At 37.0% G+C, this 24,006-nt stretch overlaps 1 protein-coding gene across 6 annotated transcripts in view; it reads right to left on the bottom strand.

The window, feature by feature from the left end:
* Nucleotides 1-24,006, bottom strand: part of Enox2 (ecto-NOX disulfide-thiol exchanger 2) — a 325,263-nt gene that overhangs the window by 72,506 nt on the left and 228,751 nt on the right. For 5 of the 6 annotated variants that reach the window (XM_070039729.1, XM_070039733.1, XM_070039734.1 and 2 more), the window contains one exon: nt 14,146-14,280. In XM_070039729.1, coding sequence (XP_069895830.1) covers nt 14,146-14,280 — 135 coding nt within the window. The remainder of the gene's footprint in view (nt 1-14,145; nt 14,281-24,006) is intronic. The other variant, XM_070039730.1, reaches the window with a different exon arrangement.

The following is a 24,006-nucleotide window of genomic DNA, read 5'->3' as shown; positions in this document are numbered from 1 at the left end:
GCAGGGAACTCATTTGCTTGAGTCTAATGGTAATACTGATTTCACTGCCTAATTTTGATTCTATATAAAAATACAAATTCTTTGAGAGAAAGGAGTGAACTTTACTTCATTTTTCCTACCTCTTCTACCTGTTCTCACTATAGAATCCCACACAGTATACTATAAACAAAGAAAGTTTTTTTTTAAAAAAATAATCAGTTCTAGTAACAAAGGGGCTGTTACATTAGCTGTGGCAAGTTATGCTTCCAAAGACTTCACCATGCTTACCCCACAGGTCAGAGGGGCAATGCTGGTAAAGATATCCTCAATGTTTTCTTGCAGATCCTTGTTGGTGCTCTAAAATACTAGAGGAGATACAACTAAACAGCAGGAAGAATCTACCCAGAGAAGTAGAACTTTAGGTTTAACATGTTCAGTAAAGGGGAGTCCTGTGCCTGGGTCATAGATGGATAAACAGGTGAAATGTGCATCTCCCCATTGGAAAGCCAGCCAAAGTAAGGTAAGGCATCCTTCTTACTGTTATATGCCTTTCATCTTGAGATGCCCAAACATGACCTTTTCTCCTGTGGCTCACATTATCTCTACTCTCTACCCACCACTTCTGTGACCTTGAGGAACGTTTCTTTAATATTTCTGCATTTCTTTTTTGATAAAAGTTGGGATAAGTAATGACATTCAACTCAATTGGTGAGAGGATAGAGCAGATATGGAAACCTCTGTCTGTTAGTCATGATAGGCAAATTTCCTTCCATTCAAAATGTACAAACACACACTGATGAATTCACTGATTCTGGCATTCACAATCACATTCTACAAACATTTGTGACAAGCCTCCTATGAGTCAAGCCCAAGGCAGGGAGTGAGGGGGGTGACTAGGTTTCCTTTGGGTTGAGGAGAAATACCTTTCTACTCTGCAGAACAAAAGCATTCTGGTTCACAGTGCCATTTGAGTCTTTGCAAATTTGAATTTTTTGTGTGCAGATTTTGGAGAAATTCTGAGCATTATCACCCATTTTACAAACTAGTAATTTTTCTAAGGAAAAGATCAGAATTAAGATTGTCTGTCAACTAAACAATCCCATCTATTTTCCCCTCCTACTGAAATGTTTGTCTTCCTATTATTGTTCTGCCCGGCTCCTCATTGCTATTCATATAGCTCTGTCACTCACAACTCTACCTTACCACAGATTACAGAAACATCACTTCATTAAACAAGTTCTGCCACTTCCACTGAGAAGGAAATGCCTATCTCCATGTACCATCTACTAATAAATGGATACAAACAAAAAACAAATATATAGGATAAATATAACTCCTGACTGATGTAATCACCACTCTGCCATTTGGTATGATTACATTAATATTTTATAAATCTGTTTAAAAGAGAGTCTATTCATAGCATATGGTTAAAGACACAGTAGATAAACTTTCTTTTTCCTTTAGTTCAATACACCAAGAGTTCTATGGGTTACACTCTTCTGAAAAGCTTGCTAGATGGTAGGTGGTACATGACATTTCAAAGACTCCAATCACATTGTTTCTTTTGTTTATTTTTAATCATTAAGATTCAGAATAGACTTGAATTTCCAGTGCCAACAAAGGGGAAAAAAGCATTTGAAACCATGGGTCTTATGTAACTATGGTAGAGCCTGAAAAATCAAAGTCCAAACTTCAAATAAACTGGAAATAGAGCACAAGAGAAATTCTTGCCCTTTTCCTGGCCTCTGGCCTGACTGGAGTACTGCAAACAAGTACATGCTATTGCCACTTATATTAGGAATTCACACTTCTAAAGGAGATTTGAAATTACATAAAAGAGTTGTGGAAAAGGCCTTAAAAGTCCTTTTCACCATAGATACTTTGAGGGGGCTTTATTTTCATTTTCTCCTTCCATTCTTTTTAAAATTTTTTAATTATTATTTTTTGTGCCAGTCCTGAGGTTTTAACTCAGGGCCATGGTGCTGTACTTATTTATTATTATTATTATTATTATTGTTGTTGTTGTTGTTGTTGTTGTTGTTGTTGCTAAAGGCTAGGACTCTACCTCTTAAGCCATAGCTTCACTTTCAGCTTTTTGATGATTAACTGAGGAGAAAGAGTCTTATGGATTTCCTATCTGGGCTCGCTTCAAAAGCAATCTTCAGATCTCAGTGGCTAGGATCACAGGCATGAGCCACTAGCAAGCACCTGGATCCATTCTTTTTCTTATTTTATTATATATTTTATTATCTTTAAGTAGTTGTACAAAGGAGTTAGCCTTCAACAAATCAATTTATGAATACAATACATGTTGGTCTATGTCAACCCTTTGATCATTCTCTACCATCCCTTCTAATTCAACCCTTCCTCACAATTTTCTTAATTTCATAGGCTATGAATTGAATATTATGAATGCATGCTCCCCTCTTCCTCTCTTTTTTGTTTGTTGGTTGTGGGGCTTGAACTCAGGGCCTGGGTGCTGTCCCTGAGCAATTTTGCTCAAGGTTAGAGCTCTAACACTTTGAGTTACAGATCCACTTCCAGTTTTCTGGTAGTTAACTGGAGATAAGAGTCTCACAGGGACTTTTCTGCCTGGGCTGGCTTTGAACTGGTATTTTCAGAATTCAGTCTACTGAGTAAATAGGATTATAGAGGTGAGCTACCAGCACCTGGCCTCTCTTCCTCTCTTCATTCATCTACCCTGTTCCTTTCTCTCCCACTCACTATTCAAGTACCAGTTCATGATATTCATTTTGTTGGATCATGAGTTAGGTTTTTTTTTTTTTAAATTTTATTTTATTTTATTTGAGAACATACTGTACAGAGGGGCTACAATTACATGGGCAGGATAATGCATACATTTCTTACCAAGCATTGCAGCCTCCTCCTTTGTTTACCCTTCACCTCCCTTCCCAGCCTCCCCCCTCCCCCCACCCAATTATACCCCCCTCCCCCCCCACACCGACATTGTAAAGTTGGTTTTGACATGACATTTTGTACTTCTCATTGTTGCAACAGGTCCACCTGAATCCTTAAACGACTTGTTTGTCCCCATCTCCTCCACATGTTATACTGACATCAAATATAGTGAAAGCGGGGGTTACACTGTGGGGGAGGGACATACAAAGCAACAAAGAAATAATCTTATAAATGCGTTAGAAACACATCCATGAAAGAAACGAAAACATTAAAATACATATTTAAGGGTTCATTTTCCTAACATCACATTATCTGACCTTTTCCGCTTGACTCATACCTATACTAGATATTGCAAATAAGGGAAACCATGGGACCTATGCTTCTTTGGGCCTGGCTTACTTCACTTAATAGAATTTTTTCCAAACCTTTCCATTTCCTAACAAATGGGGAAATGTCATTCTTTCTGATGGAGGCATAGAATTCCATTGTGTATATATACCACATTTTCTTGATCCATTCATCTACTGAGGGGCATCTGGGTTGGTTCCATATCTTAGCTATGGTAAATAATGCTGCAATAAACATAGTTGTGCTGGCAGCTTTAGTGTGGTCTTGTTGGTAAACATTTGGGTAAATGCCCAAAAGTGGGATTGCTGGATCATAGGGGAGATCTACAGTTTGAATTCTTCCCTGCAAATACCATACTTTGGTAATACTTTTGAGCACACGTGCATAAGACCCCATATATTTACTTGTACATTTATAAACTAATTCTAGCTTTCTTGCTTTCTTTCAGTTTCCTTTCCCCATAGCTTTCATGACTCTCGGTGCGGTCATTGCTAAGGTATTGGTTTGTATGCCCTCTGTGACTCATGTACTTCTCAAAATCCCAGGCTATTGTAAATGCTTCAAATTCTGTGCTTTAGTTGAGGTAGCTTGTTCCTCAAGATTGTAGCTCTACCACGTAATTTCCAGTAATATTTCTTATATTTTCCTGCTACCTAGCAACTTATCCTCTATCTTCTGTCTACATCTGAGTCAAAGGGTTGCAGTAGAAACAAACATCATTTCTGTGTTACTACCTGTCATGCAAATTTCCATTCACTCAATATTTCCATGCCAATGGTTTTGTGCCAGGTATTGGGGTTAAAGGAATGAATGACAAAATTCTTCACCTCATACTGTAATTTGGAAATAGCAGCAGTTAAAATGTTGTCAAAACAGTTAAAATGCTGTCAAAATTTTGAACTATTATCACTACCCCAAATATTTATCAAATTCTTGCACAGTAGCTAGGCAGTGTACATTTTATATGCTCTTATTCCAGTATACCTATGAATTACACGATATTGTTATCCTTTGTTTTATAGTTAAGGAATCTGGAGCCCAGATGGGTTTAGTTACTTGATCAAGTTCAGACAGCCAATAAAAGGCTGAACTAAGATTCAACTCTAGCTGATCTAATTCTAATTTTCTTAACCAAAGCATGACTCTTAACATAGTATGACAACTGTTTTAATGGACTGCTTTAATGGACTGATTTAGTTATAGGTACAAAATGAAGCATATATGTTTAACAATTATGACATCAGAGCAACAAATGCTTTGTGGTGAGTTACTTTAAATTCACTTTAAATCTACATGGGCTCTAGAATTGCTTTGACCAATAGAACATGATAGAGGGGATGCTATGTCCTTTTTCAGGTCCAAGAATTGAGAGGCAGTTTCTACTTTTTGCCTCTAACAATGTATGTGATGGGAGCTTTGACTTGTCATATAAAACATCTGACTCCTATGCTAAAGAGACTATGTGGAGAGGGTCTGGGAGTAAATGTAAAGGAAGGGATCTAGCTGAATACAGTTTTTTTAAATCTGTCTCTACTGAGGAATACAAGTGGAGTCTTTGGCTATTCTGTCTAGCTTGCCACTCAGGTATCCCAGCTTATATACATGGGAGAAAGAGCTGTCTATCTGAATCCTACCAAATTCTGTTTTGAGAACTCTTGAAGTAGAATAAACTGATTGTGTTTTAACTTGCTAAAATTTCAAGTAATTTTTTTAAAGAAATAGATATGGAAAGCTGGGTACTGGTGGCTTATACCTGTAATCCTAGGTATTCAGGATGCTGGATTCTGAGGATCATAGTTTGAATGCAGCCCAGACAGAAAAGTTTATGACACTCATTTCCAATTAGCCACCACAGAGCCAGAAGTGGGGGTATGGCTCTAATGATGAGTACTAGGCTACACAGCACAGCCTACTAAACTGCTATTACTGGCACTGGCACACACACAGACACACAGACACACAGATACACAGACACACATACACATACAAAATAGATATGGAAAATATCATGAATGGCTGGAATGGATGTGAACAATATGTTAACAATTAATTGTTTTGTATGCTGGTCCTGGGGCCTAACATTCTTTTTGTTCAAGGTTAATGCTCTATCACTTGAACCACAGATCCACTTCTGGCTTTTTTTTCTTGGTAGTTTAGTGGGGAAAAACAAAATGCTGAAACAAGGACACAGGATGACCCATCCCAACAGTGATACTCATAAGACACTATGTTGGAAATGAACTTTACAACTTTGTGGGGGGGGGGGAGTAAAAGAGGGGGAATGGAAGGGATATTAGGAGAAAAACAAAGGAGGGGGTAGCAATGTTCGACAAAAAATGTACTCATTACCTTATCATTACCTTACTCATGTAACTGTAACCCCTCTGTACAGCATCTTTACAATAAAATAAAAATTAAAAAAAAGTCTCACAGACTTTCCTGCTAGGGCTAGCTTTAAACCGTGATCCTCAGATCTCAGCCTCCTAAATAACAATTAATTTTTTTGGGGGGGGCCAAGTCGTGGGCCTGAACTCTGGGCCTGGGCATTATCCCTCAGGTCTTCACCTCAAGACTAGCACTCTACCACTTGAGATACAGTGACACTTCTGGCTTTTTTTTTCTGTTTATATGGTGCTAAGGAATCGAACCCAGGGCCTCATGCATGCAAGGCAAGTGCTCTACCACTGAGCCACCTTCCCAGCCCTAACAATTTTTAAAGAGAAAAAATACTAAGCATCGAACTAGATTGACCAAGATTTTTTTCAGCTTATTGAATAGGGCTATGGGATCTTGTAGGACCCCACAGGCATTGTCTTAAGCAATTGTTGGCTTTGTGGAAGGGCTAATTGGAAGAAGGCCAATGACTGACACTCTACTAGAAGTGCTACATTTATGATTGTCTACAAAACCCTAGAACCCTTTCAGGACTCCCATTTTTGATGTTTGACAGTGCCATTAAGCAAGCTCATTTTATGGTTCAATCTTTGGTTTCTCTTGTCAGGGCAGTTCATAGTAGCTTTTGTCCTGAGAAATGCAACCTCCAAGTCCATGATATTAAATATTTATTAATTAAATACTTATAATTTCCAGCTTTACTTATCTATGTATTTATCATCTATCAGCTTAATTAATCTTCACAAAAGTCCTAAGAGATGGACAATATTGTTATTACCTATTTTACACATGAGGAAACTGAAGCCCAGGCACACACTTTGAAGCTCTTACTAACCATGCTCCTAACCATTAGTCTATACCAGGCTTTATAAAGCCCACGTGTCATAAGAAAACAAAAGATGCCCTTGGTCAGATTAAACTTCATATTCACGTACTCATTTCTGAAGTGGGCCTGTAAATATTCCTGTCTATGAAGCTGCTTAACACAGGCTGATTATTTTTTACACCTAAAATATCCTACTACAATATTTAATATATATTGGCACCATGTTAGGTAACTTGGAGTTTTCTTTTTAAAATCCAATAACTTTGCTTATGGGGAAATTGGAATTATGGCAAGGAATCAAATGTAGAATTAGACATAGTGGAATATGACTATAAGATTAGCACTCAGGAGGCTGAAGCTGAGGTAGAGGGAGTGTGAGTTCAAGGCCAGCCTAGTCTACATAACAAGACTTTGTCTCAAAAAAGAAAACAGACAAAACAAAATAAAACATATGAACTATAAGAATCAAAGGTGGTATTTGATACATTTACTAACCTGTCTTCATTTTTTATAATTGCTGGTTCTGTTTGGCTGGACTTCCCTTTATATCCTCAGAAAAGCTATGCTTAACATGTACAGTGATTTCTTCCTACCTATGTCCTCAGTTTTAATTCTGTGTGTATGTATGTGTGTGTATGTGTATATGTGTATGTGTATGTATGTGAGAAAGAGATAGTGAGGGAGAGATGGAAAGACATGAGAAAGACAGTCTTTCTATGTAGCCAAGGCTGGCTTCAAACTCATGATCCTCCTTCCTTAGTCTACAAAGTGCTAGGATTACAGGCATGTACCACCATACCTGGCTTTTTATCTCATCATTTAGATGTTCCCAAGAAATTTTGAGTCCTCAGGGGTAGTTTGTCCTCACAGTAATACCACTTAAATTAAATCCACAGATTATTCTAAAATAAGTGTTCTGAATAGAATCTAATTATGTATGCACAATTAAGCGATTTTATAGAAAATTATGATTCTAATTCAGCTACACACTTTTGCAACATTGTTGTTATTTCTTCAGTGTTCCTACTGAAAAATTAAGCATTATGCCTGAGTATTGAAAAATTTTAACCCATTTCAATCCTTCTTGCTTTGTCTCTACACAGGTCCTTTGAAAGACTTTTCAGGCAGTCAAATTGTAGAGAGACCTCAAATTTTTAAATATAGCCTGGTTGAGCTGCGAAATGGCCTTAAACCCATCTTAAACCCTCTTGTAAGCCCACATTTCCAAAAATTTCCCCTATGACTCTGAAATATTTCTATCTTTCCTGCTTCCCTAAAAGATTATTTAAATACTTGTTTCACCCATTTGGAAAGTAGACTAAGGAAGGCCTAGATCATGTGCAATGGAAAACAAAGCAACAAATTGAGTTTGGGTTGGTTATGCAGCATATTTCAGTTCACAGAGGCCCTTTGCAGTGTGTCTTCACCTTGTTTTATGTTAATAAGAACAGAAGTCAGGTAGAGAGGTAAATTAACATTCAGATGTGTAGTTTGTAAAATCCCATCCACTTTTTAAAGTTGGAAAACACCTGTGACCAGACAACTACAGCAAAAAAAAAAAAAAAAAAAAAAGAAGGAAGGACTGATTAATTATATGATTTGCTTTTCCATGAAGAGAAATATATAACCAGTTCTTGAGGAAAGAGAAACTTTCATGGCCCAGAATTTTGTGAGTATGTGATAGCCTAGTTCTGAAAGAAAATTTTCTGAGAGTTTAATGTACAGGGAATGGCAGTAAGAAAAATAGTTGAGTAATATCAAAAGTCCAAACACTGGTGTATAGCCTCAGTCAATATTACTTTCCCTACCCTACTGAAGAATGTACAAATTCAAAATACAATGAATTTGTCATAAAACTAAATTTGCTTGACTGAAAGGCCTTCCCTTTATTCTGAGATTATAGACTTCACACATTTATTTTATTTTAAAATGTTTGGTTTCATGTACTGCACAAACAATAGTTTGATTTCCTTTTTATTTTACCCTCACACATCTTTTATTGGCAAATGGAAAAATTTTATTCATCTCTAAAATCCAGAAATCAGAAATCATGAACATAATGTCATCATTAATATTTCTCCAAAGGTATCCACAGTAGACTTGGATGAAGGTTGAGGGCTTACATTAGAAATGAAATGTTCTCACAAGGCAGGGCACAGTATAAATGAATAGAAAGGAGTAGGGCAAAGAAGGGCTAGAAAGATAGATAATTTTAAGTTTTTTTTTGCTTAAGGCTAGTGCTCTATCACTTGAGTCACAGCTCCATCTTTGGCTTGTTGATAGTTAATAGAAGATTAATGTCTCATGGACTTTCCTTCGTAGGCTATCTTTGAGCCTTGATTCTTAGATCTCAGTTTCTTGAGTAGCTAGGATTACAGGTGTGAGCCACTGGTGCCAGGCTCCCCCTTTATTATTTTTTTAAGGAATACAAATAAAAGAACAAATGAACAAAATGGATAGGAAGTCTTTGAGCTTTTGTCAGTCAACAGACAGCTTATACCTGAGAATATATTTTATTAAGTAGAAAATATGGGGTTGTATTAGAGTCAGTAAGAGGGCAGGAATCTTTATCTTTTTTGTGTACTTCTTTCTTCTCAGGACTTCTTAAAAGTACCTTGCATATAGCAGGCCTCAGTAAATATTTTTTGTATAGATGAATAAATAAGTAAGTAGTCTCACTTAGGTCCTTCCTAATGGCTTCCATGAAAGCCTTTTTTTTTTTTTTTGTCGGTCGTGGGCCTGAACCTTGGACCTGGGCACTGTCCCTCAGCTCTTCAGCTCAAGGCTAACACTCTAACACTTGAGCCACAGCGCCACTTCTGGCTTTTTTTTTCTGCTTATATGGTGCTGAGGAATCGAACCCAGGGCCTCATGCATGCAAGGCAGGCACTCTACCACTGAGCCACCTACCCAGCACCGCCCCCCCATGAAAGCCTTTTAAATAAAATGACTATTACTATCATTGTGTATTTATTTATTTCAGCTAGATAAGGCCATTGATCTCTTATTTACCTTATCTTGGAGCTCTTGAAATTCATGTGCTTTTCTAGAGGCTTGAAAGTTAAAATTTTTCTGCCTTAATATCTCCTTTAGTAAAGTAGTCCTTGGATGCCTCTCAGTTTTCTTTTTTTGGGGGGGGGACTACCTTGATATACCATTTCTACTATGTCAACTACCTTCTGCTCATGCCTGTGTCCTAGTTGGTCTTTTTGAGTCTGATATCTCTGGGCAATGAAAACAACAATAGAAATAGACATACTTGTTCAGAAAGAATGGAAAGTGCAATGTGCTGGCTGGATCATCACTTTTCCACTGATTTTTTCCTAGCCTCTAACCTATTGAATAATGCCACTTATATATATTCAGGATAAGTCATTCTCCCCGTTTCTGTTCTGTGTACCAATCATCTCTGGAGATGAACCTCCAGATATTTAGAGGAGGGCTTAATTAATGTCCTAGGTTTCTCTCAACTCAGTCAAGGTGACAATCAAGATTAATCAACACGTATGTTATTATACATGAACTTGAAACAATAACAATAGCTGAGTTAATTTAGGGATTACTAGGAGCCAGGCATCATTTTAAGACTTTACACATCACCGGGTGTTGGTGTCTCACGCCTGTAATCCTAGCTACTCAGAAGGCTGAGATCTGAGGATCGCGGTTAAAGCCAGCCCAGGCAGGAAAGTCTGTGAGACTCTTATCTCCAATAAACCACTAGAAAACTGGAAGTGGAGCTGTGGCTCAAGTGGTACAGTGTTCACCTTGAGTTGAAGAGCTGAGGGATAGTGCCCAAGCCCCATGACCAACAAAAAAAAAAAAAAGACTTTACATGTATTAACACTTATCTATGTGTTCCAGACTGCATAGACTCAGAGTACTTAAGCCAGATGATATTGTCTAGCCACCTTAGACTATTTTAGTTTTGTTTAAAAACCATACTGCATTGAGCTGTACAAGACTATGCAACAGTTTAGCTTAAATTCTATTGTAATTAAATAATGAAGAAACACTAAATGTAAAATGCATTATATTCTTTAGAAAATAGTAACAGCTGGGTGCTGGTGGCTTATGCCTGCAATTCTAGCTACTCAGGAGGCTGAGATCTGAGGACTGCAGTTTGAAGTCAGCCCAGGTAGGAATGTCTGTGAGACTCTTATCTCTGATAAACTACTAAAAAAAAGCCAGAAGAGGAGCCGTGGCTCAAGTAGTAGAGCACTACCCTTGAGCAAAAGAAGCTCAGGGACAATGCATAGGCCCTGTGTTCAAGCTCCAGGGCTGGCACAAAAAAAGAAGAAAAAAAGAAAATAATAGTTAAATAATTATTTACATTTAACATTATTAACCATTAGCAATTATTAAAATGCATTACAAAATTAATAGTTTAAAATATTTTGGAGTTCTTACTGTGTGCCAGGCATTGTGTTAATCATGATTTAATTCTCATATTTCTGGGCCTGGGTGCTGTCCCTCAGCTCTTCAGCTCAAGGCTAGCGCTCTACCACTTGAGCCACAGCGCCACTTCTGGCTTTTTTTTCTTTTTGCTTATGTGGTGCTGAGTAATCAAACCCAGGGCCTCATGCATGCAAGGCAAGTGCTCTACCACTGAGCCACCTTCCCAGCCATGGAGTTAGATATTCTTGTTCTAATTGCATGAATGAAGAAATTGAGTTTCAGAAGATATATGTCTGTGGACCTGGAGGTCTGGCTGAAGTGGTAAAGCACCAATTGTGAGCAAAAAAGCTGAGGGACAGAGAGACAAGGGGCACATGTTTTCTCTCATGTGTATAAATTATATCTAAAATATAAACATACATAAAACACAGACAAGGCCATATGCAAAATCAAACTGTGTAATGTATGGTATATGAAAGGATGGATTTACATGGTTTATCTCCTCTAAACAATTAACTGATAGCTTAACCAAATGAATACCAGGAAGCTGAACCATATTTTCTCTAGGTGGTAGGGCATAAGTGGGAGGGAACAAACAGAAAGAGGGATGGTAGTTATAATACTCACTGTACATATGTAAAAATGGAACCAGGTAACATGAGGGAATGGATATAGTCTGTGATAGATTGGGAGGAACAATGTAAAGGGTGATACTGATCAAGATGCAGTGTTCTCATACATTGACACGCTGAATTGAAGCTCCTTTGTACAACTACGTAAAGATAATAAAAAAACAAACTATACAAAGTCTGCTTATATTTACTGTTTGACTAATGGGATTATGATTATTTTTTGCACTGATTTTTTATATTTTCCATATCACTAGAATATTTAATGGAGATGTTTTAAAAAATTCATACTAAAATCAATAGGAGAAGGAAGGGAGAACGCAGTCAAGAATTCAGTGTGCAGTGATCCCTCACCTATCGTGGGAGTTACATTCTAGAGACCCCTGCAGTACATGTAAATCCGCAAAGTAGCAGTGTTATATTTCTTTTATTATATATGTATATGTACATATATTAAGGCTTTATAAAACCTTCCTACTCTCCTATAAATCCTTCCTCCTCTCTTATTAACCTTTCCTACACTCTTATAAAAACTTTATATGCTCTTAAACACTTTCTACAGTTTTAAACATGCGTAATTTTAACAATATATAAAATTATATATGGATACTGCATATCCTACAAAATTAAGAAAAGCAAGGGAAGAGTTGGGTGGGGAGGGGTGGGAGGGGCTGTTGAAAGGGGTGACATTGATCAATATGAATTGTATTAACAAACTGCTTTGTTAAATGGTGACTCCTTTGTACAACTACTTAACGACAATTTTAAAAATTCATACTCATTTCTTTAAAAAAGCTAAGCAAGAGCATGAGGTCTTGTGTCCAAGCTTTCCACATCAGTATGTAAAGAAAAGATACACAGCTGGATGCTGAAGGCTTATACTTGTAATCCTATCTAGCTAAAGATGGAGAGTGAGTTCAGATAAAATTTGTGAGATCCCTATCTGAACCAATAGCTCAGTGGGGTGGCATGTACTTGAGATTCAGAGGATTAGGGTTCCAGGTTAGTCTAGGCCAAAAATAAAACTAAGTTCAAAAGACTGTATCTCCACAAGGAAATCTGGTCATGGTCACATGTGCCTAATATTCCAGCTATGGAAGGAAGCATACATCAAGGTACATCCAGGGCAGACTGGTTGAAAGCAGTACAATGTCTACCTAGCAACTGAGGAGCGCTGATTTCAAATCCCAGTATCACTTCTTTCAAAAGAGATATATAACTTCCCAAGGTCAAATGATGAAAGGAACATTCTTATAATCCAGGCAGATTAAATCCAGAGATTGTAAGCACAATGCAGTACTGATTCTTATAGTAATGGTCACTGACTGCTGACTGGCCTCACCAGTCATTTAAAACTATTTCCATCCTTAGGCCATTCATTCTAGACTTCAAAAAATCCCTGGATGTTCATTCCAGTTATGGTGGTCTAAAAGAGAAGAATGTGGTCTAGCCAACTACAGCTCCTGGTATAAATTATAGTATGATATAATAGCTCTTTGCCTTTGCTACATGTACATTTTTTTTCTTCACCCATTTATCCTTTACATACCTTTTCTCTTCATGTTTAGCCACTTTTATACTTGCTTCCTGTCATTCAATATAACATCATAATATCTCTTAATATAATTAATATTTCTGTTGCCTCAATCTACCTTAACCCTCATCACAATGAGAATAATTTAAAATGTAGGCTGGAATTGTACAATGGGTGAAGGACAGGGGAAGGATTAATGAACTATATGAGCAAATGGCACAACAAAGTGAAATCATTATAGATCTCTTTCTCCAGATGAATTTGCCTGTGAATCATCTGAGGACTTCGTGAAAATTCAGCTTCTATTTCAGTAGGTCAGAACTGTGAGGCGGCATTCTAAATAATTCCCGGATTATTCAGAGCCCACTTGGAGTAACAAGATTCTAGATTGGCATGGTTTTGTGCTTTTAAGTAGGATGACAATTAAGTAAATCTGGGAAGATTAATGTTCAGGCTGTTTTAAAAAGCTACCATAAGCTCCCTGAGAGGACAATTCCCTAATGCTTTCACGAACCTGTGGTAATGGATAATTAGCTCTGACTGGCCAGGAAGCTCTTTTTGTGTGTCTAAATCAAACTCTGCAGATATTATGATTTTTTTTCCTTCTGACTTTATTTTTAGTGATGATGGAGTTAGTCCAAAAGGCCCATTCTTTTATGGGTTGCTTTGCTTTTATACTTGTAAATAATGTTATTCAATGTTAAAAATAGATTTTGGATTGGTGCCCTTACCATCTTCTTTCCTCCCCATGGGGAATATCAGATTTGGGGAATGTCTATGTCAGTTCTCTTTCCATGTTCATGTTTATTTGTCTGTGTTAAGAAATCTATCAAATTAAGCAAGCTTTGTAATTCTTGCCAAAATTCTGTTGTCTTTTATTTCAATGAGCTATTTAAACATTCAATCACCCTAGATCCATCCAAAGCTTTTCCAAAGTGCTATTATAAGTGTACTAGTAAAGACTAGCCACCCAGTCTATAAAGCTCATATTACAAAAATGCACACTCTAGGCAGAATCTGGTAAATGTCAACTTCAAAATAAGTTGTGTCATACTGTTATATTTATTTACCACATAGTCAATCAAAAAGAAGCACTTATGAGATGATTAAAAATAACATACCAGGTAAAATTGGTTGTCCAGCAATTCCCAGCGGTGCCATTCCAAGATTATTCATTGCTGTGGCCCATGCAGTTGGATCAGACATAGGTAGCGCCATTGCAGTGGAATCTACATTCAGAGTTCTATTATTATCAGCTGAAAAGAAATCACAGGCCCAAAAATTTGTTGTGTGCCATTTCTAGTATCTACTTTGCTTATCATTGTAAACTCTGGTAAACTCTACAGAAATGGTCAATGGACAAGTGATGGATAAAATCTCAATGGTTTCCTACAAAGATTAAAACAATACAGCTTGAGGTAGAAGAAATAATTAACTTTGAAAACAATTTACCAGATAATATTTTAGTGTGTTTCTTTCCTTCTGGTCATCCTTTCAATTCTTCTTTCCCCTTTTTAAACAGATATATAGAGAACAGAAGTTCATGATGGTTAAAAAGTTTCCTATTCTGTCAACTAGCATATGATTACTTTGGCAGTTTTTAGCTTAACTACTCATACATGCAAACCAAGAAAACACATCATAGGCCTTCTATAGTTGGCAACAACATTTGAAAATTATACTTCTGATGCAATTTCATATCTTCAGGCAGTAGCATTGGAAAGAGTCGATCATAAAATCAGCAGACATAAAATTTGCTAATTGGTATTAGTGTTTAAGGGCTTATAGGAAAATCAGTGGAAAAAAAGATTAGAAGCAGGGTGACAGAGGCTCACACCTGTTATCTTAGCTACTCAGGAAGCTGATATCCAGAATCCTGTAGTTCAAAGTCTGCCCGGGCAGAAAACCCCAATAGACTAAATCTCCAAAATAACTAGTAAAGAAGCAGGAAGGACTGTAGGCATGGCTCAGGAAGTAGAGAACCAGCCATGAGTGAACAACCTGAGCAAGCATGAAACCAAGAGTTCAAATCCTAGTACCACCCTGGAAAAAAAAAGCAGATTGGGGACATGGCCACTGCCTTCCAAGGTTATACAATCTAGTGGAAGATATTATAATGATGGTAATAATTATCACTATTAGCACTACCATCACCATATTAACCATATGTCAGGTAAAGCAGTTGGCATACATTATTTTCCTTTAACTTTCAGGACCATCTTATGAAGTAGAGAGATTTTGTCTTAATTTAGTAGATCAAAAGTTTTAAAACTTCACGTGTATTGCTAAAGATCACACAGGAGGTATATATTTTAGTCACTATGGCTTACTATCTCCAATTAAATAACTAGGAAGCAGTGAAATACCAGAATGATATAGAGACCCAATTATTACTGTTTAAGGAATAAAGAACTATGGCAGCCTGAGTAGGTAGGAAATATTTCACAGAAAAGGCAGGAAAAAAACAGTCCAGGTTTCTATAGAACATGTCTTGAGAAATGGCTAGTTATTAGATGGTAAAAAACAGAAGGAAGACATCAGGAAGTGATAACATGAATAATGATTTTGAAGTAGGTTATATATGCAAATGCACCTCTTGCAGAGTTAGGAGAGATACATTCAACAAGTCAGCTAAACACAAGGACTTTAAATTTGGTAATTTCCTTTTCCTACTGATAACTGTAGAAAAAAACTTTCTATGGCTTTCCTCCTATAGCTCAGTATGCACTTCAGTTGTTCACACCCCTGAAAGCAACTCTGTTCTACTAGTAGCTTGCTAATGCTCATCACATGCTTCTAACTTGGCAATGTCAAGTATGATCAGAGTTTGGTCAGAACAAGCAAATGTCCAAAGATACTATTTCTGAAATATTAGTTTTCATTATTTTTCTGCTGCCTTTGCCTCCCTATATAAACCACACAGAAATACACACACACACACACACACACACACACACACACACACACACACACACACACACACACACACACACACACACACCTTCTACACACAGAATATAATATGTGATGGACATAAAAGCTCTTTACAGCACTCCGAAGCCACATTTCAGAGTTGGTGATTTAAGTATCTGTAGGACCTCCGGACTCATAGCCAATTTTCAGTGCTCTCTGCTGGAGACATATCTTTTAAATTTATTATGGCATATTAATTGAACCAAATAATGTTTCATTGTTATGTATTCATAATGTATCTAATGTATATTGATCATATTCACCTGTTATTACCCCTTCTTATCTTCCATTCCCCTCCATCTGGTCCCTTTCCTCTTCAGTAATAGTTCCTATGAAGGTGTATCTTTGAGCTAGAGATATCAAGAAAACAAACAGGGCAAAAACCATCCTTGGGATGAAGAGTTTACATTAATAATTAGATCTACATGGACTTCCAATGCCCACCTAGAGGACACAAATCTTCAAGGATATATAGCCAGAAGGGATTTTGAGACATTACCAAGCTCATAAGTTGGTATTTACTAGTAGCTAGATAATTACTTGCAGAGCAAATCAGTAGGTTCTGAAGCACTGGCCCATTGGGGTGTGTGTGTTTGTGTGTGTATTTGCAGCAGCCTGGCTACTCAGTTGTTTTGCAATCCTGGGAACTTTACAAAACAAGAATTCTTTTCAAAACAAGATTCTGAGATAAAAAAAAGAGAATCACAGCATACTAATCTCACTAAATTTGACTAATTTGTGTGTGGGGGGGGTGAAAGGAGGAATGATCTGAATGTCAGTATTTTTACAGGGACAACTCAGAATTATTGTTTTCAAAGTTTATATAAATTCAAAATGTCTGCTAAATGTTAAAAAGTACAGTTCCTGCTAATGCTTGTTTACATGTATCAAGAAGGAATGTGTGTGAATTAACAGTATCATTTTGCCACAGTGAAGGTGGTCCTAAAGTTCTTTATAAATTCTGCTTTAAATGCCCTTCACATCTTTCCCTTCCTCTAATACTCATCCTTACTTGTCAAAACCTACTCATTTTTCAAGAGTCATCTAAAAAGTCACCTTATCCATGGAGCTATCTCACTGGAATTAATTACTCCTTATTATATATTCTCATAACATTTTACCTAGGATTTGATTTTTATTTCTTTTCTTATCATCTTCTTTCTCTTAAACAAAAAATTTTCAGTCTTACTACACAACAAGTACTATGCTTGTGATTAGGCATACAGAGATAAGCACAAATAATTTACTGCTTGGGAAGAACTTGCTATATAGTAACAGGCATACACATAAAGAACCCAAATGTAAATTATTGTAATAAACACTCTAATAAAACTCTGAGTAAAGTGTTATAGGAATATAGCAAAGTAATGAAACCTACAAAAATGGGTTTGGGTGTATGTTTTGAGTGTATACATTGGGGTTGAGGAAAGAGGACATTAAGTTTGGTAGGGAAACCTTCACTAGTAAAGAATTATTTGAAATAAATCATTAAGGAGAGCTATAATTTTCTCCCAGAGAGTGCATGATGGAAAAAAGATATTGGAATTTTGATGGGAATTGTATTGCATCTGTAGATTGCTTTTGATGGTATAGCCATTTTCATGATATTAATTCTTCCAATCCAGGAACATAAGATATCTTTCCATCTCCTGATGTCATCTTCAATATCTTTCTTCAGGTATTTATGGCTTTCATTGTAGTGTCCCTTTACCTCCTTGGTTAATTTTAGACTTAGGCACTCTTATTGAATAATCATTTTTTTTGTCAGTTGTGGGGCTTGAACTCTGGACCTGGGTGCTGTCCCTCAGCTCTTCAGCTCAGGGCTAGAGCTCTACCACTTGAGCCACAGAGCCACTTTCAGTTTTCTGGTGGTTTATTGGAGATAAGTATCTCACAAATTTTCCTGCGCGGGCAGGCTTTGAACTGCAATTCTCAGATCTTAACCTCCTGAGTAGCTAGGATTACAGGCATGAGCCATGGGTGCCTGGGTGAGTAATCCATTTTTTAAACTCATCAACTAGTTTGGGCTAGGTTGGCATGATACCACTGAGCTATAATTCCATTCCTATTTTTTATTGGTTGTTTTTAGAATTGAGCAGTGTCTTGCTTCCTGCACAGGCACTTGCACAGTGATCAACTTACATAGACTTAAAGATTTTGCTGGGATCTCAGAGGCCACCATATCCAGCTTCCTTTTCATGGAGACTGGGTCTCATGAACTTTTCTGCCTGGGCTAGCCTGGAACCACAATCCTCTCGATCTCAGCCTCCCATGAAGCTTGTCTAACAGGTACGTGCCATTGTACCCAGTTGTGAGTTGACAGTGGTGTGAACTTTTCTGCAAGGCTGACCTTGGATCTCCATGCTCCTGTTCTTAGCATCCTAAGTAAGATAACAAGCATGAGCCACTGTATGTGGCTTTTTTTTTGGTGAGACTATTATGAACAGAGTTGTTTCTTTCACAGCTCATTAATTACAGATATACAGAAAAACTACAGATTTTTGTGTGTTGCTTTTATATTCTGCTACATTGCCAAAAGTGTTCTCAAATCTGAGTTTTATGGTAGAATCTTAATCCTGTAAACTACAGAATCATACCATCTGCAAATAGGGATGATTTGATTTCTTACTTCCCTATTTAAACTCATCTTATTTATTTCCCTTGCCTTATTGCTCTGGCCAAAAAATGTCCAGGTAAATGTTGAATAAAAGTGGAAAGAATGAAAACTCTTGTCTTATTCCTGAAATTAGAACATTTCACTTTTTCGTATTTGGTATAATGTTGGTTGTATGTTCGTTAGAGATTCTCTGTCTCTCTCTGTCTATGTCTCTGCCTCTCTCTGTCTGTCTCTCTCTCTTTCTCTCTGTCTCTGTCTCTCTGTCTCTCTCTCTACCTACCTATCTATCTCTCATTACACTGAGGTATGTTCCTTCTATCCCTAGTATCTTTTATCATAAAATGATGTTGGATATTTTCAAAGGCTTTTTCTGCATCAATTGAGATTATGTGATTTTTGTCCTTGATTCTATTTGTATCCTGCATTATATTTACTGATTTATGTTTGTCAAACCAACCATACATCCCTGGTATGAAATTAATTTGATCATGGTTAGTGATTATGGTTTTAATATGTTATTATATTTTGTTGGCTAGTATATGTTAATGTATATATTAACAACCATTATTTCTTCTTGGTGTATTATTCCCTTTAATAATATTAAGTGACTATCTCTGTCTCTCTGACTAAGTTTAGTGTGAAGTCTTCTTTACCAGGCATGAGCATAACTATTCCTTCCTGCTTTTAAGGTCCATTTGCTTAGAAGCTCTTTTTCCATCCTTCACTCTAATCCAATGTTTGCTTTGCTGATAATGTGTGTTTCTTAAAGATTTCAAATGTTTTGGGTACCATTCTCTGCATTTTAATATGCCTTACCATTTCTTAATTCAGTGTCTAATATAAAGTAGATAAACAAAAATATTTGCATTAAATGAATAACAGTGAAGTTATATTGGCTTTGGAAGCAATAAACAACCTATGCAATGGCATTCTTTGATTATTTGTATACCTGTTCAGAATGATAACTTGTTTTGGCACTACTGCTAAATTGATTTGCCCTGTAGTAAATACATTAGGAATTTTCTTAAGAGTTTCAACCAACTATTAATTTGGTTTAATTTCATTATCTATAACTATGTTTCTATATTAGCAAATCATACATATTAGAAAGCTTGCTCACTTTTTTCTTTCAAAGAGAGAACCCAGATGATCCACTGGCAGCAATCTGGATTTAGGATCCACACTAACAAAACATGCCATGCCAAATGTCTGCTTAGAATTATTACTAAGGGGTGGAAAAGTGAAGTCCTGACCTGATTCACTTTCAAGACTTGATAAGCACATCTAGCAATTTCCCTAAGTTAGATTAGTTTTGTCAAACAAATCCTATATCAGTAAAGGAAAAGATTGCTCATTTCCTATATAACTTATACAATTACTGCTACCAGCCAAGAATACTTGGAAGGCAAGTGCTAGTAAATATCAAATGGTCTTCAAAATACTTTCTCTAAGTCTGAAGAATATGCCCTACTATACTGTTTCTCCTACGCTGCTGTGTGACAATTCAAGAGGTCAGAGGTTGTCAAGTAGTTTTAAGTGCCTTCTAGGTAACTGGGTTGAAAATATAGAATTTTGGAACAAGAGCATGTTGGCACCAAAAGAATAAGATTTGGAAGTGACTGCCCACATTAAGTTAGTATTATTCCATCACTATCAAATCAATGCCATCTGTTTATTTTTGTAATGGTTATAAATCACTGATTAACTAGTCAATTACTGTCATTCTTTGAAACTGATGACTACATGCATATATATATCTTGTAATTATTAATTGCAGATGTTTCATCTCTTTTTCTTCCTCCTCCTCTTCCCTCCCTCTGCTCCCCTCTTCCCTTCTTCCTCCTCTCTCTTCCTTTCTCTCTTTTCCTCACCTTTCTCCTTTTCTTTCCTTAACTTTCCAAAACCTTTTGGCATTTTACTTTTGTACAATTCTTTCTCTTATATGCAGGCTTATATCTATTGATTCATGCTTGATACTATTTTGTTATACAATCTCGAGGAGATTTTTGTCAATAAACATATATTGAAAACTGCTTAAGAGGAGGAGGCAATTTAGCTAGTGATCAAAAGCACCGGTTTGGAGTCATATGGCACTGAATTAGTCTAGTTCCACTACTTAGTGACTTGAATGTGCTTATTCTCTCTTTAAAAAAATCTATTCATGTCTGCCTGCTTTCCAACCTTCCTTTCATATTTACTGACTATTCACTGGACATTTTCTGTGCATTAGACACTATTCTAGAGGTTGGCTTATTATGGTAATTCAAACAGACCTCATCCATGGTCATGTGGAGCTCACACTCTAGTGCAGGAGGCAGATATCAAAACACAAAAGAATATGAATGAAGAATTTGATTTGATAAGAAAAATGGCTAGCTGCAAAATTAGATAATGGATAATACACAACTTATAGATTTGGTAGTCTAAATTAGGTAGTGTGGATAAAGATCTTAGCATGGTTTTTGGTTCTTATCAAGCATTTAGTAAAAGGTAATAATGACATGGTAATAGTTACAATGATGATGGTGAAGTGGTCCCAGTCCTTACTTGAGTGAGTCAAAATGTATTGGAAGACAGGCATGTATACACATTATAAGAATATATTATATATACAATGGAACCAGGACACAGAATTTAAGGGATCAAGTCAGTATCACACAGTTAATGAGTTGTAGAGCATGATACAAATCCAGGCAGTTCTGATGCTAATATTCAATTTTACCCATTACATGGTGCACCCTTCCAAACAATGTATGTCTAGCCCTTTGACATGATGCTATCATAGCCTTCATTATGATTTAATCAACATGTTCTCTCTTTCTCTCTGTCTCTCTCTCGACCCCTAAAATCCTCTTCCTAGTGGAGAGATAATTTTGATCATACAGAAATTATTCAAATGTAAGAAGGAATAAAACTTTAGTAAATAAGTTTAAGCTAATTATGTTTAATAAAATAAATGTGTTTCTAGCAGCCATAAGTGTTCCTTGAGGGCAGGGGGCATAAACCTCATTCACTTTTGTTTCTTTTACCATGCTTAGCTCAAAGTAGGTACCAATAAACGTGCATTTAAACAAGAGAAGTATGCAATTATACAACGTAGGGCTTCCTGCATTACCTATTTCATAGATCCACATCTACCTAAAATCACTTTTCATTGTATGGTCCTGAAGCATAGACATAGCTCTCTGGTTATTTCTGCAGAAGGAAGATAGTGGTCCAAAGCTGGGCAAGACATCACACTTCTGGAACAAAGGAGGACTTAGATAAATGGTGAGTAACAATGCCAACCATAGAAATTTAATTATATGCCAGGTACCGGTGGCTCATGCCTATAATCATAGCTACTCAGGAGGCTGAGTTCTGAGGATTGCCATTCAAAGCCAGCTAAGGCAGGAAAGTCCGGGAGACTCTTATCTCCAATAAACCACTCACAAAATCGGAAGTGGCACTGTGGCTCAAGTGGTAGAGCACTTGCCTTGAGCTGAAGAGCTGAGGGACAGTGCCCAAGCCCAGAGTTCAAGTCCCATGACCAACAAAAAAAATCAATTACATTGTTAAGTTTAACCATAGTGTTAAACATCAAACTTACCTAATGCTTACTCTGTGCCAGGCACTGTTCTAGGGATTTTATGTTCACTAATTGAAAACTCATAGTAATCCTTTGAAGAATCCTTTCTTATTATTTCCATAATAGGAACAGAGGCCATATGGTGGCTTAAAGTGGAATTAGGATGTGAAAGTAGGCAAATTAGTTTCACAATTCATGTTCGTACCTACTATACCACATTAAAGCAGGGGAGTTATAAAGTTATAGAATGTTTGGGCTGGGAAAGGTATAGAGATCATTGTTATACTGATGGATGCTCTCTATGGCCTCGACTGCAGTGATTTTTAATTGGTGTCAACCTTACCTATTAGGGGCATTTGACAACACTTGAAGACATTTTGGGTTGTCTGATTTGCGGACAGGAAGTTGCTACTAACTTCTAGTGGATAGACAGGGATGCTACCAAGCACTGTATGATGTACAAGACATCTGTATGCAACAATTTTCTGGCCCTAACTATGTTTGATAGTGCTGGGGCTAAGAAACCTTGATCTGAAGTAGTAGTAGTAGTAGTAGTAGTAGTAGTAGTAGTAGTAGTTGTTGTTATATGTGTGTGTGTGTGTGTGAGAGAGAGAGAGAGAGAGAGAGAAAGAGAGAGAAAGAGGGGGAGAGAGAAAAAGAATGAGGGAAGGAGGAAAGAGAGATTTTGGCAGTAGTGGGGACTAAGTTCAGGGCCTTACATTTGAGGAAAAGTTCTCTGTAATTTAAGCTATGCCCCAAGCCCAATTTTTATGTGTTTTTAATGGAAAGTACCTCATATTCCTGCTTTCTTCACAATCCTGTTCCACCCACCACATCTACTGTACAGCCTATAGTTTATGTCCTACTCTCTTATATTACTGTGCTACTAAGAGGAGTCTAATTAAACCTTCCACCAGGAACCTATTAACAGTACAAGCAGTTATTTCTAGTGGTTTCTACATTTTATAACAAAGGAAAATCCTGTGGTTGGGAGTCCAGGTACTGTGGAAGAATGATGGGGTGCTATTTAGAGGGTAGTACTGGAAATAACACTACAAACACCATTGTAACAAAGGAAAGGGAGAAGAAATTTAGAAATGTTTGCAAAGAAGAAAACCCTTTGTCTGGTACATTATACAGAACAAAAAGTATTTGTTGGCTGGGCAGGGTGGCAATTATAATACTAGCACTTTAGAGATGGAGAGATGAGGACTGTGAGGATTGTGAGTTCAAGCATACATAGCAGGTTCCAGAAGAGCCAGGACAACATAGAAAGATCCTGTCTCAATCAAATTATATGTTGTGAAAGATTATGTCAAGAGAGTAAGTTTGGGTGTCCTGGTACTGAATAACATTGTGCTTTCTATTCCCTTGCCAAGTAAATGAAAACAGCAGAATAAATCATGTTTTGGGTCTGTATTAAGCCCAAAGCTCAAGGTTTTATCTTCTGGATGGTATTTATTGTTCATGAAGCAATATATTGTGCACCGCAGGTGTTATTTTCAGTCCTTGTTCATTTTCCTTTAAAATTAACAGTCTATCATTGTTTGTGGATAATGTACGGCAGCCTCAGGCACCCATGCTCTCTCCTGCTAAAGATGTCACAAATAGTGACACCACAGCTTGCATCATGGTTATATAGACTGGAAAGAACACAGAACAGCTGTGTTCTTAGATGGCACTAATAGCTTTTTCATGAGTGCTACCTAAGATGGATCAAAGAGTCACTCAAGGAAGAAGGGAAGGAGACCAGATGGGAGGAGATAGAATAGAAGGTTCTTAATGTAATGCTAGTCTATGTAGTAAGTAATCATTCTTACAGGG

Source organism: Dipodomys merriami, unplaced genomic scaffold (genome assembly GCF_024711535.1).
Source record: "Dipodomys merriami isolate MVZ:Mamm:240054 unplaced genomic scaffold, mDipMer1.0.p SCAF_3, whole genome shotgun sequence".
NCBI lineage: Eukaryota > Metazoa > Chordata > Mammalia > Rodentia > Heteromyidae > Dipodomys > Dipodomys merriami.
Note: the sequence above shows the minus strand (reverse complement) of the source record. Positions and strands in the feature narration are given on the sequence as shown.